This window comes from Typha latifolia, chromosome 5, assembly GCF_019914945.1.
Source record: "Typha latifolia isolate L0001 chromosome 5, TyphaL0001v2, whole genome shotgun sequence".
NCBI classification, from domain to species: Eukaryota; Viridiplantae; Streptophyta; class Magnoliopsida; order Poales; family Typhaceae; genus Typha; species Typha latifolia.
The window spans coordinates 14281617-14296475 of NC_133090.1; the positions used below are offsets into that span (position 1 = coordinate 14281617).

A 14859-nucleotide genomic window follows, 5' to 3' on the forward strand; every position below is an offset into this window, starting at 1 on the left:
GAGAGAGTCCAGAGTTGCGTACTGGGAAATAAAAGGGGAGGAGAAAAAAAAAGTTGAGAAGAAAGGCAAAAACGAATCCAAAGCTAAAGTCTAAAGCAAGCTATCACTTCTTTCTTTATTTTTTTTTAATCTTTTTCTTACTTTTTCCTTTTTACTGACCCCTTTTTCAGTTCTAAGTGCTTCCTACTACTGTAGAGATAGAGAGAAAGAAAAGCCGCAATCACTTGTTATATTTATTAGAGTCCTACTTATATAACTAAGAGGTTAGCTCGAAAATAAATTTGGATATTATCAAAATTGAATATATACAAGCAAGACTACAAAATACAAGTTTTGTGGTCGTATGGAAATATTTTTCACATCCAGAAGAACATGTCATATTGGAGTATCTCTAACATAAAATATGATTATATTTATATGCCATTTATATAGGGTGAGGAAGTACTATATATACACGTCATATTAGAATGGATCTTAACTCAAACCGTATCCTCCACCTTCCTTTACGCATACCAACATCTAGACACATTAAAACTTATAATAAACATGGCAATTGTGTATATTTAAAATAAATAAACGTTACCCATATGATAGTTAACATAATAAAAAGGAGGAGATTTATTTTATTCGATAAAGCACTTCAACTTAAATCTTGTTATAGCTAAAAACTCAACTAGATAAATACACATGTGACCCACAAAAAAAAAAAAAAAAGATAGGAAAACTTTATCAGACCAACAAAACTCCATGACAAATTTACCCCTTCATTAATGCCTATCACCTCTGTCAAACTAGTTCACATCTACCCATCAAATACACCATAACACCAGTGAGATTAGCCACTATAATAAAACAAACCAAACAAAATCCAGTGAGAGATTGCATTAAAAAAGGAATGGCATATATATATATATATATATACATATATACACCAAATGAGGACCTATTCCACTCTCTTATATAGTTTATATACCTCCTTGTATGGGTCTCCCCCCCTTCTCTCTCCTCTCCTCTCCTCTCCCTATCTCTGGACATCAATAATGGCGGAGGTCGAGGCGACCGGCGGCGCACCGAGGTTTAAGCTCTTCGGCACGGTCATCCAGCCGGATCACCGCAGGAGGCCGAAGGAGGAGGAGGAGGAGGAGGAGCCAGCGGCGCAGCCTCCGGCTCCGCAGGCCACGGCGGCGGAAGAAACCGCAGCGGCGGCGGAGAGGGCGGCGGCCGCGGCGGCTCTTCCGTGCCCCCGCTGCCGGAGCCGGGAGACCAAGTTCTGCTACTTCAACAACTACAACGTGAACCAACCGCGCCACTTCTGCAAGGCGTGCCACCGCTACTGGACCGCCGGCGGCGCGCTCCGCAACGTCCCCGTCGGCGCGGGACGCCGCAAGAATCGCCTCGCCGGCGCCACCCGAGGCGGCGCAGCCGCCTCGACCGTACTGGACTTCCCGTCGCCGGCGCCGTCGTCGGGTTCGCTCTCTTGCGGCGAGCTGGTCGAGGTGGACCGGTGGATCCTGGACCGGGGGTTCAGCGATAGGCTCCGTTGACTCGGGATTCGTACGGTGTGAGGCGGCTCGCACATGGAAAGGTTTGATGTGGTGAGGTGAGGTGAGGTAAAACGGGGTGAGGTAAAACGGTGTGGGTGTGGGTTCTTCTTTCTTCCAATGGTTTGCCTCCATGTGTCGTGTATCGTACTGTGTACAGCTTGAATGAATTAGCACATCACCAGATGTGACCATCGATTTCTATCTCTTATCTCTCTTTTATGAGCATTTACATGAGAAAGTAAATGGAATGTTAAAACATCTCCTTAATCTATCCTAATTTATTAGTATCTCATTTTATAGATGCTTTTTTTTTGTTTTGATAAACCATTTTATACATGTTTAACATCCATTTGGTTTCTCTATTATCAACTATTTTGTACGAATCCATTTCTCGATGTAATCAAATGATAAATCTCATTAAAAAATTAGAATCTTCAGTGGAAATGGTTTGGGGTCAATTAAGATTGCTAAGTAATGAGTGTAGGAAAATTATTGGACCACAGCTGCAATAAATCCGTGTTTTTTTTTCCTTGTCAGATACACTCTCTTTTTCTTCTTGTTTTCAAGAAGGTTGGTCAGATGGATTATTTGGACACTTTTAATGAAAGTGAGAACACATTTGAGAAGTCGTTAGCGTCTAAGAAATATGCGTACCATCTGGTTTACAAGTTGACGAGCTAATTGTGCATGCATCTAAGATAATAGAGGACAAGTGCATTTTTTTTTCTGTCATTAGAATATATTTATTTTTTTTTTTAAAATGAACAATTATTTAAGCACCAAAACCTCTTTTTCTTTTTTGTCAGATGATTATGTGTGAGTTCTAGTTATTATTCAAGTTATTTTATTAACAATATATATACGGCTATCATGGTGCTAACCCTTTTGAGTTAATGCCAAGTCCACAGATGACATAGGTTTAAGTCAAAACACAACATATCATGAGTGTTTGATACTTGGTATTGGAAGTCATTGAATCGTGAATTGCATAACTTGCAACCTGAGAAATATAATTATCCGATCTTCTTTTTGATAATATTAAGTGTGGAAAAGTAGCTGACTACAAGGAAGACTTACAAATATCCATCATTTTCATAAGCCATCAAGGCATGGTCCATCGTTCATTGCAAGACCCAATATTAAAACAAGGAGGTCCATGGGATGTCCTCATAGTACAGCAAGATATGCATCATCGTAACGGAAAACAATAATCAATTAACTCAGACAGAAATAGTTATTTGCAGCATGTCTGTAGTCTCTGGCCTTCACAAATAATTTACCTCTCTCAAGCTTCAATGCCGACTCCCAGCTATAAGTAGAACAAAGACATCCATCAGCTTATTCCTTTCGCCCTTATAGCAGCGAGTAATAGAAATTTGCATGTTTCTTCTTGATTATGCCTTATGAAATTCCTATCTTCTATCCAGATTTGTCAAAAATAAACCTGCCATATTTGTACCGTAATTTCAATCAGATTGATCCCAATTTTGGCTTGTCCCTACAAGAAACTTGCCATTAATGCTGTGGAAACATAACCTCTACCATTAATGCACATAGCAGCATCGACATTTATGCAAGTGTACAGCTCTGCACAAGTTGACGTTCAAGATTGCTACTTTTCAACTACAGATACAGCATCCTGAATAGCTTGAATAAAAGTAGCAATCTTATATGTGAAAAAGCCAAGGAGCATTGGTATCAGCTGCAGGTGCATGAGACCATAATCTGGAACTAGTATCCTGGTTTGGAATAGAGGATGTTAGCAATGTAATTTAAAAATGAAAGAAATTGAGGGACATTTAGAAGGCACCCCAGTGAAAGCTGATAGTCAGATACTAATTTGACAGCTAGTTGGCACAACAAGAAGATAGGTGAAGTCTTTCAGATGTATACTTACTCATTCCACCTATTGTACACCATGACAAGTACTACTGGAACCAGTAGCCTTGGTTGTCCAGCAGCACCCCTGCAGATATATTCAGAATAAACATAATGTAATCTTTATAGGCGCCAGACCTTGTAAGAGTATCAAAACGACCAAAACTCCTGTCATTAACAAAAAACATGTAATCTAGGAACAACTTAATGGTGAAGCTCTAGTAGCCCAGTGCTTTGAAGGGTCATACTCTATTAGACTGACGTGACCCTTAGAAATATACACGCATGTGTTTCTATCTCCAAGCATCCTAAAAGAGGAGGTTGGCCAACCTTTGACTAATTTGTACATGCACATCTATAGCTGATGTCTGCAAATGAGTTGCACTACTGCCGTTACAGTCCTGAATAACTGCTGTAACGTGTATAAACATGTATTCTACAACTAAATAAAGTAGAAAGTACATACTTGACAAGTCCTTTAGCTCCATCTGCCATAGAATCAATAGTATTGCTGAGCATTCGAATATATATCAGAGAACCAATCAACCCTGCGCCAAAGCTGAAGAAAGGATTTGAGTTATGTGATTTTGCAAAAGTAGAGATATAGTGAGAGAGATGATAACAATCATACAAGCTAAACCTCAGATTTTATATTTTCCAGTTTAGTAAGAGTACAACGTAGCTGTTGCTCCTGAACATAATTGAAATATAAACTACTCAATAGCTTGCACATATGCTCACAATATACTTTGAGGAGCAGAAATTTTAATATAATTGCTTTCAAACCGTTTCATTGGGCAAATCATTCTGTCATATGTTTCTAAATATCCATGTTGCTTTTCCTAGGGGGCATCTGGGCAGAGACCAACTATGCAAAGTTTCTCAGACTAATGCTGCGATTAAATTCAAGATTCTAGCCAGCTTCAGTCCCTTCATTTTGCTTTATGATTCATTATCTTGGAAAATCACAATTGATCATAAGCTCATAAATTCAATCATGAACACATATTGTGTGCTTGTCTTAAAAGGATTTAATTGTCACATTTTAGGGATGCAGAAGATGTATCATCATACTTAATATTCAGAAAACAAAACTTAAGAATTCCCTGCAGATGATTCTCCCATTAAAACATGATGAAAATCATAAATAAAAACCTCAATTTATGAACTTAGAAGAAATAGCATAGAGTAGATTATTGCAGCTATCAAAAATAAGGAAGTACAAGAAGAAAAAAAAACACGATGAAAAAGAGGAAATATCTACAGTTTTAAATTTTGAACTTCACCATTACTTTAATAATAGATAAATAGAAATACCTTGCCGCAACTTCTGGTGAGTAGGAAATATATGCTGATACTACACCAATGCCACCAACCCCTAGTGTAAGACTTTGCATCTTCTGCTTTAACTGCAAGAGAATACAGTTATAATTACCAACTAATGAACTATGATATTCTTTACACGAGGGATTGTAAACTACCATACTTGTATAATTTAACTCTTAACTTACAGAGATGGTGATAAGTATATATGCAGTCAAATTTGCAGTTATCAATCTAAACACAATCCACTCAGCCAACACTATGCAAAGAGGATACCTTGAAATACTGCTCCCGAGACTGAGCTGCCAATACCTTGGGATCACCCCGCTCCCTCCTTGATTCACGTAATATTTCATCCTAAAATAGCACATAAACACAGGAGGCACTCTTTGAGTTCTATCAAGAAATAATTGACTTGAAAATATTGTACTTGTTGCTGTGGATAATTACTTAAACCTCACTACTCATTGCCATTGGACATTTGGATCCAATTCAGATCCAAACAATATGCATTTGCAAGTTAAATGACCGATTAGTGGCTCAGAGTTGGGTGCTTTCCAATAATGAAAGCTATAAATAACGCAAAAATTCATTTAGAGATTAAGCAATGAAGTTTCTTCCTGCTTCTGCGTCTAAGGCCAACAAGCTAATATAAAAGCATATACAAATGAAATTGATAGAAGAACTGAAAAAAGGCCATAATTATCTAATCATACTAATGGACTGTTTAAAAAAAAGAAGGTGCCATTTTAAGAGTGGTGCTTACACTGCCACCAGTGGCACCCTTACTTGCCCTGTCCCATTTTGCCTGCTCTCGTCGTGTTGGAGCCAATCTCCATCTTGGTGCTGCGCCACCATTTGGACTCTAATTAAACATTCAAGTAGCTACTTAGCATTTAGTAGAACTTAAACCCGATAAACCTCAAGTTTCGCAATCAAAGCAAGAACATCTCACTTGCGTGGTGGATAGGCCGAGCCTTGCAGCCTCTACCTGCTGTTCCAACACTGGTTTTGTCGGTGGCTTCAGCTCGTTACTCAAATCAATCTCGACGCTGCAAGACGTCACAACTGATTAAACAAATATAGAAGCAACACAACTTCTTAGAGGCAGGTAGTAGGGCAGGATAGGATAAACCTGTTCAGGTTCATTGCTCGATTAAGACTAAGAAACCCGGAATTCTCCTCCTCCTTCTGCTCAAATTAACCATTGAAACGACCTCAATATCAAAATTTGACAACGAGAATTCGAGCTAAACAGCAATCCAACCCAATACAGAGATCCAAATTTGACCGAAGAAAACGGGAGATACCAAGGAAATTGGGGGATCAGGGGTAGACGATGCCTCTTTCAGGAGGCGCTGCATTCGGGAGAGGAAATCCTTATTCCAGATGAAGTCGTCGGTGGCGGTGACGGGATCTTCGTCGCCACGGCCACCCCAGTACTTGCGGAGCTTGGTGGTGGTAGGCGGACCCCCGTACTCGCCGGGGGCGACCCCGGTCGACCACTTGAGCGGCTTTCCCTTGGGGAGCACCACCTTGGTCGGAAGGGGAGTGTTAGTTTCGTCGGGGACAGGGGAAGAATCCGACCGCACGTGCGTGCGGCGGAAACCGCCGCCGGCCGGCGGCGGCGGCGGCGCTTAGGATTGCCATCGTTGGCGAGGCGCGAGGCAAATATCTGGGAGTAGTGTGATTGAGGAGTGAATGTGATCGAAGAACAAATGTAGGATAGAAGTTAAGTCGAGGTGTCCTCCTCGCAGTCCAATCGTATAGGATCTTTGGATATTTGCATAAAATAACCTTCCTTTTAAGATAATTTTTGTAGCTCGAATTCTGAACCTCTAATTTGTGTAGATCACTTTATATATATTTTTCGCAAAATAGTGCATTGAGGAAGATACTAAATTTACTTTCATCTTAACTAGTTTTATTTTGTTTACTAGTTTACTAAATAAAAAGGAGGATGGCCAATATAATAAATAGCTAACTCTAGCGTTTAATCTTACAGAGTCGAACATTATTCAGCGTAACAATAAATAATTGTTCTTATTAGAGATGTTCTAGTTGCACTATCAAAATTAATCACACACATTGGCCCTGGGGCTCGAGCCCATGAGGATTTGGACGAACCAAGCCCAAATTCCATCTAGGCTAACATGAAGAAGACGAAGCCACAACCTGGCCACGCGAAAGGATTCCCCTACCAGTCCACGTATAAGAGTCCGTACGATCTGGATATGTGGCACGATATCCATTGTTTGACTTTAAAAAGCCGATCAGTTGCTTACCCAATCAGAAAACGCCGAGCAAGAGAATCCATTTCATTGTATCTTTTCTTCTTAACCATTTCCTAGGCTAGTGATATTTCTTATCTTCCTAAGCCAACTTTAAATAGTATTATAGAAAATATTATTTAGTGATTTAGTAGTCGTAGCTCAACTCGGTTGATAGCTCAACGATTGGCTTGGAACAGTCATTTTATTCCATCCATATCTAGCCTATGGTCTTATAAATGATTTAAAAAAAAAAAAATCTATGTACCTCAAAAAAATAAAAAAAAACCAAAGAAGCCCATTCCCATGTGATCACATGGTGTGAGCCTGTGACCCATAATTTGCTCTGTTATTCAGATTCATGGACGATAATATAATATATATTAGTGTTAATTTTCATTTCGACCCTTAATTTTTAAAAATTTCCAATTGCTTGGCCCCCTAAATTTGTCTCCGCTCCAGAACACAACATCTTTTGAATTTTGTCGGTTTTCTTATCGGGACATCACTGTGTATAAAGTTATTATTTGTCACTTAACTTCTGTTTGGGAGCTAGCTAATCATATATAACGTGTGATGAGCGCCCGGCCATCTCACCGAAAGTTGCACCTGCGAAAGGGGAAATGGAAAGCAACGGCAAATTCACTCCCCGAAGGAACCGCGTGACAAGATCCGGCCGCCGTGGGGCCGGTCGCTCCTCCTATCAAACAGCAAACATCCATGACGCATACGTGGAAGCACCATGGACTAACACGTCGCAACGTTGTTAATGTTCTTGCCGCCGATTGCTGTTTGGACGGCTCAGTTGTAACGAGGTATTCCCCCACGTACTGCAGACTTTGCGCGTAAGGTACAAACGCGGCACTCTCCCATTGGCTGGGGAAGGTCCCTTAACGTTGAGCTGGAATAGTCGGTGGAATAATTAGTTTTATAAGACTGGATAGTACCAAGAAGTAAGAACCACGACGCGTCTCTCTTCTCTCTATATATATTTATGCCGGTCGAGCTTCCAGTACTCATCGAATCCAAGAGTTGGATCCATTTGCCCTGCATTAACTGTCGTTGGAGTAAAAGGAGAAAGAGCTGCGAGTTCTACACAGATAACACTACGATGACGGTGAGTTTCTTTAGCTCTCAAAAAAGTGTTTAGTTTTGCATGGATTCGTCTATAAGATTTGGGTTTCGGTTCTTTTGTACGTGTAGATCGTCGAGATGTGCGTTCACATGGACTGCGCCGGCTGCGAGAGCAAGATAAGGAAGGCGATTCAGAAGCTTGAAGGTATTTTTAACTCAAAAAGGTTATATATATATATATATATATATATATATATAATCTTAATAGAGTTAATCAATTTAATAAAATTTATAAATTTGTCAAACTAAACAGGGGTGGATGAAGTTGAGATAGATATGGGAAGGCAGAAGGTTACGGTCACCGGGCGGGTAGACCAGAAGAAGGTTCTCAAGGCAGCGAGGAAGACGGGGAGGAGGGCGGTGCTCTGGCCTTATACGTACAACGGGGAGCACCAAACCCAGCAGTACTACTACCAACAACAACACCACCCGGCTTTGGTTCAGAGCCACGTCAGCTACGGCGGCTATCCGGCGGCGTCGTCATCCTACAACTACTACAAGCACGGCTACGATGACTCTCGCATGCATGCCTACCCAAACCACTCGGCTGTAGTTGGTCAGAGGGCTGGGGATATCTTTAGTGACGAGAACGCTAACGGCTGTTCTATTATGTGAAGATTATCTCATGTGATATTATTGAACTCAGTTGAGTTTGTATAGAACTGGATGATCCACAGCTTTGGTTTTTTAAGGAATGGTTACTAGTTTTCAGCTCGACTTCTCTGCTGGAATAAAGCTCTCGGCTCTAAGTTAAATGAGCCATTTTTTAACAATATCTTTTAAGATTAAAATTATTTTTTGATCAAGTTTGAACATGTTTAGCTTGATAAGATTTGGTATTGCATATTTAGTGAAAAAAAACTACTATTATAGATTAGCGGTTGTGTTTTACCTATCAAATATATTTAGGTTTGACAGTGTCTTAAGATTCAACAAAATTATTGTTATTGAGCGACTCGTTAATCCTTGATCTCGATTAATTGAGCCAAGCTTCGTCACTAACCCAAAGCTAGAAACAAATCGGCACGATTACACCCTTAAATCCTAATAAAAATACACAAATAAAGTAGAAGCAAAAACAGTAAGTGAAAGTAATCAGAAAACAAAAACAAACAATAGTTTCTCAATTAATTTTTTAAAACACTATGTTTCAAATTTAATGCACCAAACAAACAATAGTTTTTAGATTAATACAACATTTAGAAAAGCTTTCAACTAAACAACCCCTATAAGTCAAATAGGTTCTGCTTACTTATGCACATCAACATACTCACATTATGTCTGGAGATTCAACCAATTTAGAATACTTTCATTTTGTGCAGTGTGTATTGAGGATTTTCTTTTTCTTCTAATTTTTACACGTGGAGCGAGCTAATTTCTCCCAGTTATAGGTTTTATGCGTATGCATCATAATTAGAACCTTACATAATCAGTCAACTAGTTAAGTTCTGTGTCACATGAATGCTCAGATTTAACCCAAAGAATCCTTGTCACACTTTCTGATCAGTCAGATTGGTCTTTGAGTGTAAAGGATTCTGATGGAGAGTTGGACTTCTATTTTGTGAAATTCATTGAGTCCTTTCATTCACAAATGGATTCAAAGATTACTGGAGATCAGAGGAGAAGTTGTTTGCCATGATACGTACGTACAATCAATTGTTATTCTGTATTCTCCTTACTCCCAAGTCTCAATAACATCTTCTTTAATACAATCACTTCTCCATATTGGTGTACTATTTTATCTCTGTTGGACATTTTAAACCATCTTAGTTGACAAATTGACACTCCATAACTTGTCCCATAAGCTGCTATATATATCCTTGATATATCTGAAGATGGAAGAAGCATAATTTTGACAAAAAAAAACAGTATCGATCTGATAAATGATTCTATAATTATAGGTTTTTAAAGAAACTGGAAGATAAATGTGTTTAGTTTGCCAATGTTTTCCTTTCCTGTATCCTAATTAGTTACTGCAGATTGGTTCGTCTACACACACAACTAACTATTACTGGGCAGTTTTATCACTTCTTATCTCAGAAAAGGAAGAAAATTAGTAGTTCCATTTTCGCCCCCTTTTTGTAGCTTCTGCATCAGCAATTGATTATGAACTTGGTCATTTTCTATAAAACTGTTCTATTGTAGTTGCATTATAGCCCTATGGCCCTCATTTTCTTTTACTTTTCCAACTAGATCCTAGTTCAACTCGACAACTTGATTTATGCAGCTTGGAAGAATATGCTTTGATATTTTGAAGGACAAATGGAATCCTGCGCTCCCGATTTGAACTGTTCTTTTGAGGTGATTGTGATTATTTCCTTTGTGCCCTCAAGCTGGTACTGCAATAAATAAGTTTCATCTAGAGAAGTATACTTTTATACTGTTCACCACTTATTTCTCTTTATCATTGTCCAATCCAGAATTCATATCAATAAATGACAGTACTGATGTTCCATAATTCATGCATCAGTTTTCCACTGTTTCTTAACCTGTTTTAATCTTGTTCTCATGTCTGTATTCACGATACGTACTACAGAGGAGTCAACAATATTGAATTGTTCACGAATACTTCAGTTTCATTTATTTCTGGCTGTTAAATTTTTTTTTTCATTTGCCTATTCCTTTTGTATATTAACTGATGCAACATATTATTACTTGATAATTTCCAGTATTCAGGCACTTCTCAGTGCACAAAACCCAGACGATCCACTGGAAGACAAACGAAGCAGAGGCTGTAGAAACAGGTAAAGCAATAACTTACACTCCCAGTTCTGCCATGAGTCACACCATTTCAGTCCATAATATCTGTAATATTAGCATAATTTGTGTGTATCATATATTAACTGATCTTTACGTCCTCGTTTATCTTCGTGGAACTTTTCTGGGATGATGCAGCAAGGGAATGGACACGTCTATATACGAGTGGGGAGTGATGACAACCCAGTGACAAAAAATTTCTCATGTAATAATGTTGTAATTTGGAAGGTTATTCACGGAGTCGCGTTGTTGAATGTTATAAACTGTCTAAAATCTTCTATTTAATCTTTTTAGGCTGTCCCCATTGTACTTAATGATGTTCATAACTCAAGTCTTCAGCAGTAAGGAAAGTAGTTGGATGTAGTTTGTTTCTCCAGTTTCTTTCTAAGTGTACTATAACCACTGTCTACTTATAATCTCATACCAAATCATACTACTTTCATTTGTGTCAATTTCGAAGCCCATGATGCATGAGGATTGTCTTCTCCCATCAGTGGGTGAGCTGTGGGGCCTTGTCATTGTCATTAATAGCTTAGTTGGGGAAGTAGGTTGTTTAGGAAAAAGAGAGATCAGTGGGGCTCTTCAAATCCAGTGTGATCACATGCAATGTTTGTCTCTTCTCATCTACATGAATCGTTGCTGGCACCCCCATACCTCTTCCAGTCAAAAGTTGGTGGTGGATACTGTGAGAATCCAACACTCACAATCTGTATCTTTGATTTTAATCTTTGATGAGCATGGCATAGCACATGGTTCTTGAGATGGATTGGTAGGTTTAATTGCTCCAGCCTATCACCACTGCCTTGTCGGTGGCCCTATACAAAGCTTCCTCTCCCCTGAAGCAATTCTAGTTTAAGGCGATAGTGATACTGCCTTTGTCCTTAAGTTGACTTAATTGTAAATCATTTTAATTGTTAGTGTCATCCGAGTAGTTGGACTTTTGGTTTATCATAGTCTCTCATAAACCAAACAAATATAAGAATTACCCATTTATAATAGAAACGTTGTTATTTCTATCCTTTTTCATGGATCTTTTAGCTTACTTTTTGTTATTTCTTGTGAGAAGCATTAGATGCAGTCCGAAAGATTTGGATGCAAAGAGAAGGCTGACGAGTAAGAAACTCCTGCGACCGTGAAAGTAGAAGATCACGTTAATAAGGAAGACATGACAAAATAGGTTAGCTTTCCGAGACAAAAAGAAGCAGAGATTTTAGAGCGCGAGGACCGTTGGAGATCTATTTATTTGTCGTCCCCGATTCCAAAGCAACGACGCTTTAATTCAAATGCACGCTTCAAAACTCTCCCTGTTCCACTACGAACAGCAAACATAGTTATTATATAGTAACATCTCAGCCGCTGATCCTGAATGCTTTGCTGCTCAGTAGACAAAAATAGCAAATACCAACCAAAACCACACATGTGCCCCCCCAAAAGAACACACTCTACTCTCTCTTTTATGAGTCCACCCTCTATAAGTACCTTTGGCTTTCTCTTCTCTTATCCTTTGTCGTCCTCTTTCGCCTCTCTTCTCTTTTCTCTTCTCTTGAGAATTTGTCAGGTCCATTTTCTCTTGGGGGGAAAATTTATACCAAGTTGGAGGTTTATTTGATGGTCTGAGGAGATTCATCTTCAGGTAAGTTTTGTTTGTTTCCTTGTTCATCTTATCTCTTTTACTTTTACTTTTTTTTTCTCTTCCAAGTGTGATATCTATCTAAGCTTTGCTAGCAAAAATAAGTTGATCAATGAATTCAGTTGAACCCTTATGTTGTGATCCTTTGGCAATGCGCAAAGGTTACAAAAGCTACGAGACAATGTTCCTAGATCTCGAATGCCCCTTTTGAATTTGAATGATATACGTACTGTACTAACTGAGCAGAAGTAAAGAGGAGCCGGTGACATGAATGCTATGCTATGAGAGGCAGGCTCCCGCACACCATGTGGGAGTCGTCTTATCTTATCCAATTCAGCTTTAAAAATATGACATAAAGAGTGTATACTTGGTGGAGTTTTCAATAAAGAAAAGTGTAGGAGGTTTATATATAAAACTGCCATCCCTAACATCTCATTCGTTCTTTCTTTTTTTAACGTTTCAGGAGGCCGACAAATTCTTGGAGCTTTGAGCTACATCTCGTAACCCAAATGCCGAGGTCAAGGTAATTAAACACTATTAATAATACCACTGCATTAATTCGTATAATTCCTATTATTTTACGGCAGTTAATAATTAATCTCTAATTTACTCATAGCAGAGGCTCCTCCGAGTTGCCGCAGCAGCGGCAGTCCCCGCGGGCGCCGCTCCACCTCCGGCCCACCGTCTGTTCCGAATCCAATAGCTCGCACCACCGCAACGCCAGCTCCCCTCGCAGCCCTCTTCCCGAGGTGCACACCCAAAACTCCTATCCATCACCGTCCATTATAATCCGACGGTCGAAATTTGAAATTTTTTTGTTCAGAAGAAGCGCGGGACGACGAGGGTGGCGAGCTTGGAGGCGAAGCTGAACAAAGCGCAGGAAGAGATGAAGAAATTGAGAGAGGATTTGGCCTCCGTGGAGGCCGCGAAGTTGGAGACGCAGGTAAAGCTCGAGGAGGCTAAGAAGCAAATTAGTGTATGTAGTCAAGAAGTGGTTGAAGAAGAAGCAACGAGGAAAGAGGAGGAAGAGGAGAGCAGCACTACTTCTCCCGCCACCGACGTGTTCGAAGTAGTAGTGCCCGTCGAATCTGAGAAGAATGAGAGAGATGACGAGCAAGTGGCGGAGAAAGGATCAGAGGAGACCGAGAAAGTGATCGATGACAGGGAGGTATTAGAGCTGAAGGCGAAGCTGTTGGAGAAGGAGAGGGAGGTGGGGGTTCTCGAAGCGGAGAACGCGCGGCTCAGAGAGAAGGTCGAGGCGGCGGAGGAGGAGATGGAGAAGAAGGCGGGGCGGCTGAGGGAGGAACTGGAGGAGGCGGAGAGGGCGAGGAGGGAGATGGAGGCGGAGATTGGGAGGATGAGGGTGCAGTCGGAGCAGTGGAGGAAGGCGGCGGAGGAGGCGGCGGCGGTGCTGGAAGAGGGAAATGGGGAGGGATTTGTAGGGAGGAGGGTGGCGGGGAGGTGCGGGTCGATGGACAAACACTTGGTGGGCGGGAATGGGGGCGTAGTAGGGTGGGGTTCGCCGATGGTGGGAGAGGAAGAATTGGGATTTGGGGGAGGGAAGAGGAGGGGAGGAGGGATGAAGATGTTTGGGGAGTTGTGGAAGAAGAAGGGTCAGCAGAAGTAGTAGGACTTATCACTTGCTTAGATTATTATTATTATTATTGTTAATTAGCCTTTTTTTTTTAATTTTATTTTGGTGATATGGGATGATAAGTCTTTCTTCTTCCTCCTTTCTTTTGTTATGTTATGCTTCTTGTTGTATTTGTTATCTTGTTGTTATGGAACAACCAAGATGGTTTGGTTTTGTCTCCTTGTTTTATGAATTATGATACTACTGACAAGCGATAACCTCACATTAGCCATTTTGGGTTGTGGGATAATACTCTTCTTCCATTTTCTTTTTGTAGCCCATGGGCTGCAAATGCAATGAGAACCCCAAAAAAAAACTAAAATGCTATGTTTCCTCAGCCCAAGCATTAATTAGCTCGCCTAGGGTTTGGCCACAGATATCTTTCTCCTCCCTTTTTGAGATCCTCTCCTCCCACTCATTCTCCCTCTATATCCTTTCTCCTTCGTCCTTCTCTCTCAACAGTCTCATTTGCTTGTTTGCCATCGGTTCCTCCTCGATGTTGTCTGCTTGTCGCTGTCTATATAAAACTGTGCTGTATATTGCTCACTTCCCCTGCTTCGAAATTTATGGCAATCGAGATGAAGCTACAGTTAGCCGGCCAGTTGTTATTATAGTTTCTGCATTTGATATTTATTTCTCTTATTTACCGATAGTGTGAACTATTCCAACATATCTAGCATTTGGCTAGTA

The 14859-nt window shown here is 40.2% G+C and overlaps 3 protein-coding genes and 1 long non-coding RNA gene across 6 annotated transcripts; 3 read left to right on the forward strand and 1 right to left on the reverse strand.

The window, feature by feature from the left end:
- Positions 1 to 2617: 2617 nt before the first annotated feature.
- Positions 2618 to 6577, reverse strand: LOC140789494 (protein CONSERVED ONLY IN THE GREEN LINEAGE 160, chloroplastic). 3 transcript variants are annotated; one of them, XR_012109197.1, is made up of 10 exons: positions 6056 to 6577; positions 5881 to 5936; positions 5701 to 5797; positions 5512 to 5610; positions 5022 to 5102; positions 4740 to 4831; positions 3889 to 3981; positions 3442 to 3510; positions 3087 to 3283; positions 2618 to 2988 (listed from the first exon to the last, which is right to left on the reverse strand). XR_012109197.1 is itself a non-coding variant. In XM_073139208.1 (9 exons), the coding sequence occupies exons 1-9, from the start codon at positions 6107 to 6109 to the stop codon at positions 3157 to 3159; spliced, it is 768 nt and encodes a 255-aa protein (XP_072995309.1). In that variant the 5' UTR covers positions 6110 to 6577; the 3' UTR covers positions 2618 to 3156. The 3 variants fall into 3 exon arrangements, 1 of the variants encoding a protein (XP_072995309.1); XR_012109198.1 differs by having other exon boundaries at positions 3081 to 3283; XM_073139208.1 differs by having other exon boundaries at positions 2618 to 3283.
- Positions 6578 to 7971: 1394 nt separating this feature from the next.
- LOC140788490 (heavy metal-associated isoprenylated plant protein 28-like) lies at positions 7972 to 8922 on the forward strand. Its single transcript, XM_073137751.1, has 3 exons — positions 7972 to 8132; positions 8219 to 8294; positions 8403 to 8922. Exons 1-3 carry the CDS (start codon positions 8010 to 8012, stop codon positions 8762 to 8764), a joined length of 561 nt encoding a protein of 186 aa, XP_072993852.1. The 5' UTR covers positions 7972 to 8009; the 3' UTR covers positions 8765 to 8922.
- Positions 8923 to 10315: 1393 nt separating this feature from the next.
- On the forward strand, positions 10316 to 11278 carry LOC140789706 (uncharacterized). Its single transcript, XR_012109237.1, has 3 exons — positions 10316 to 10450; positions 10819 to 10893; positions 11045 to 11278. It is a non-coding gene; the product is annotated as an uncharacterized lncRNA (long non-coding RNA).
- Positions 11279 to 12389: 1111 nt separating this feature from the next.
- Positions 12390 to 14349, forward strand: LOC140788126 (interactor of constitutive active ROPs 4-like). Its single transcript, XM_073137253.1, has 4 exons — positions 12390 to 12539; positions 13000 to 13059; positions 13156 to 13285; positions 13360 to 14349. Exons 2-4 carry the CDS (start codon positions 13046 to 13048, stop codon positions 14161 to 14163), a joined length of 948 nt encoding a protein of 315 aa, XP_072993354.1. The 5' UTR covers positions 12390 to 12539; positions 13000 to 13045; the 3' UTR covers positions 14164 to 14349.
- The last annotated feature ends 510 nt before the right edge of the window (positions 14350 to 14859 follow it).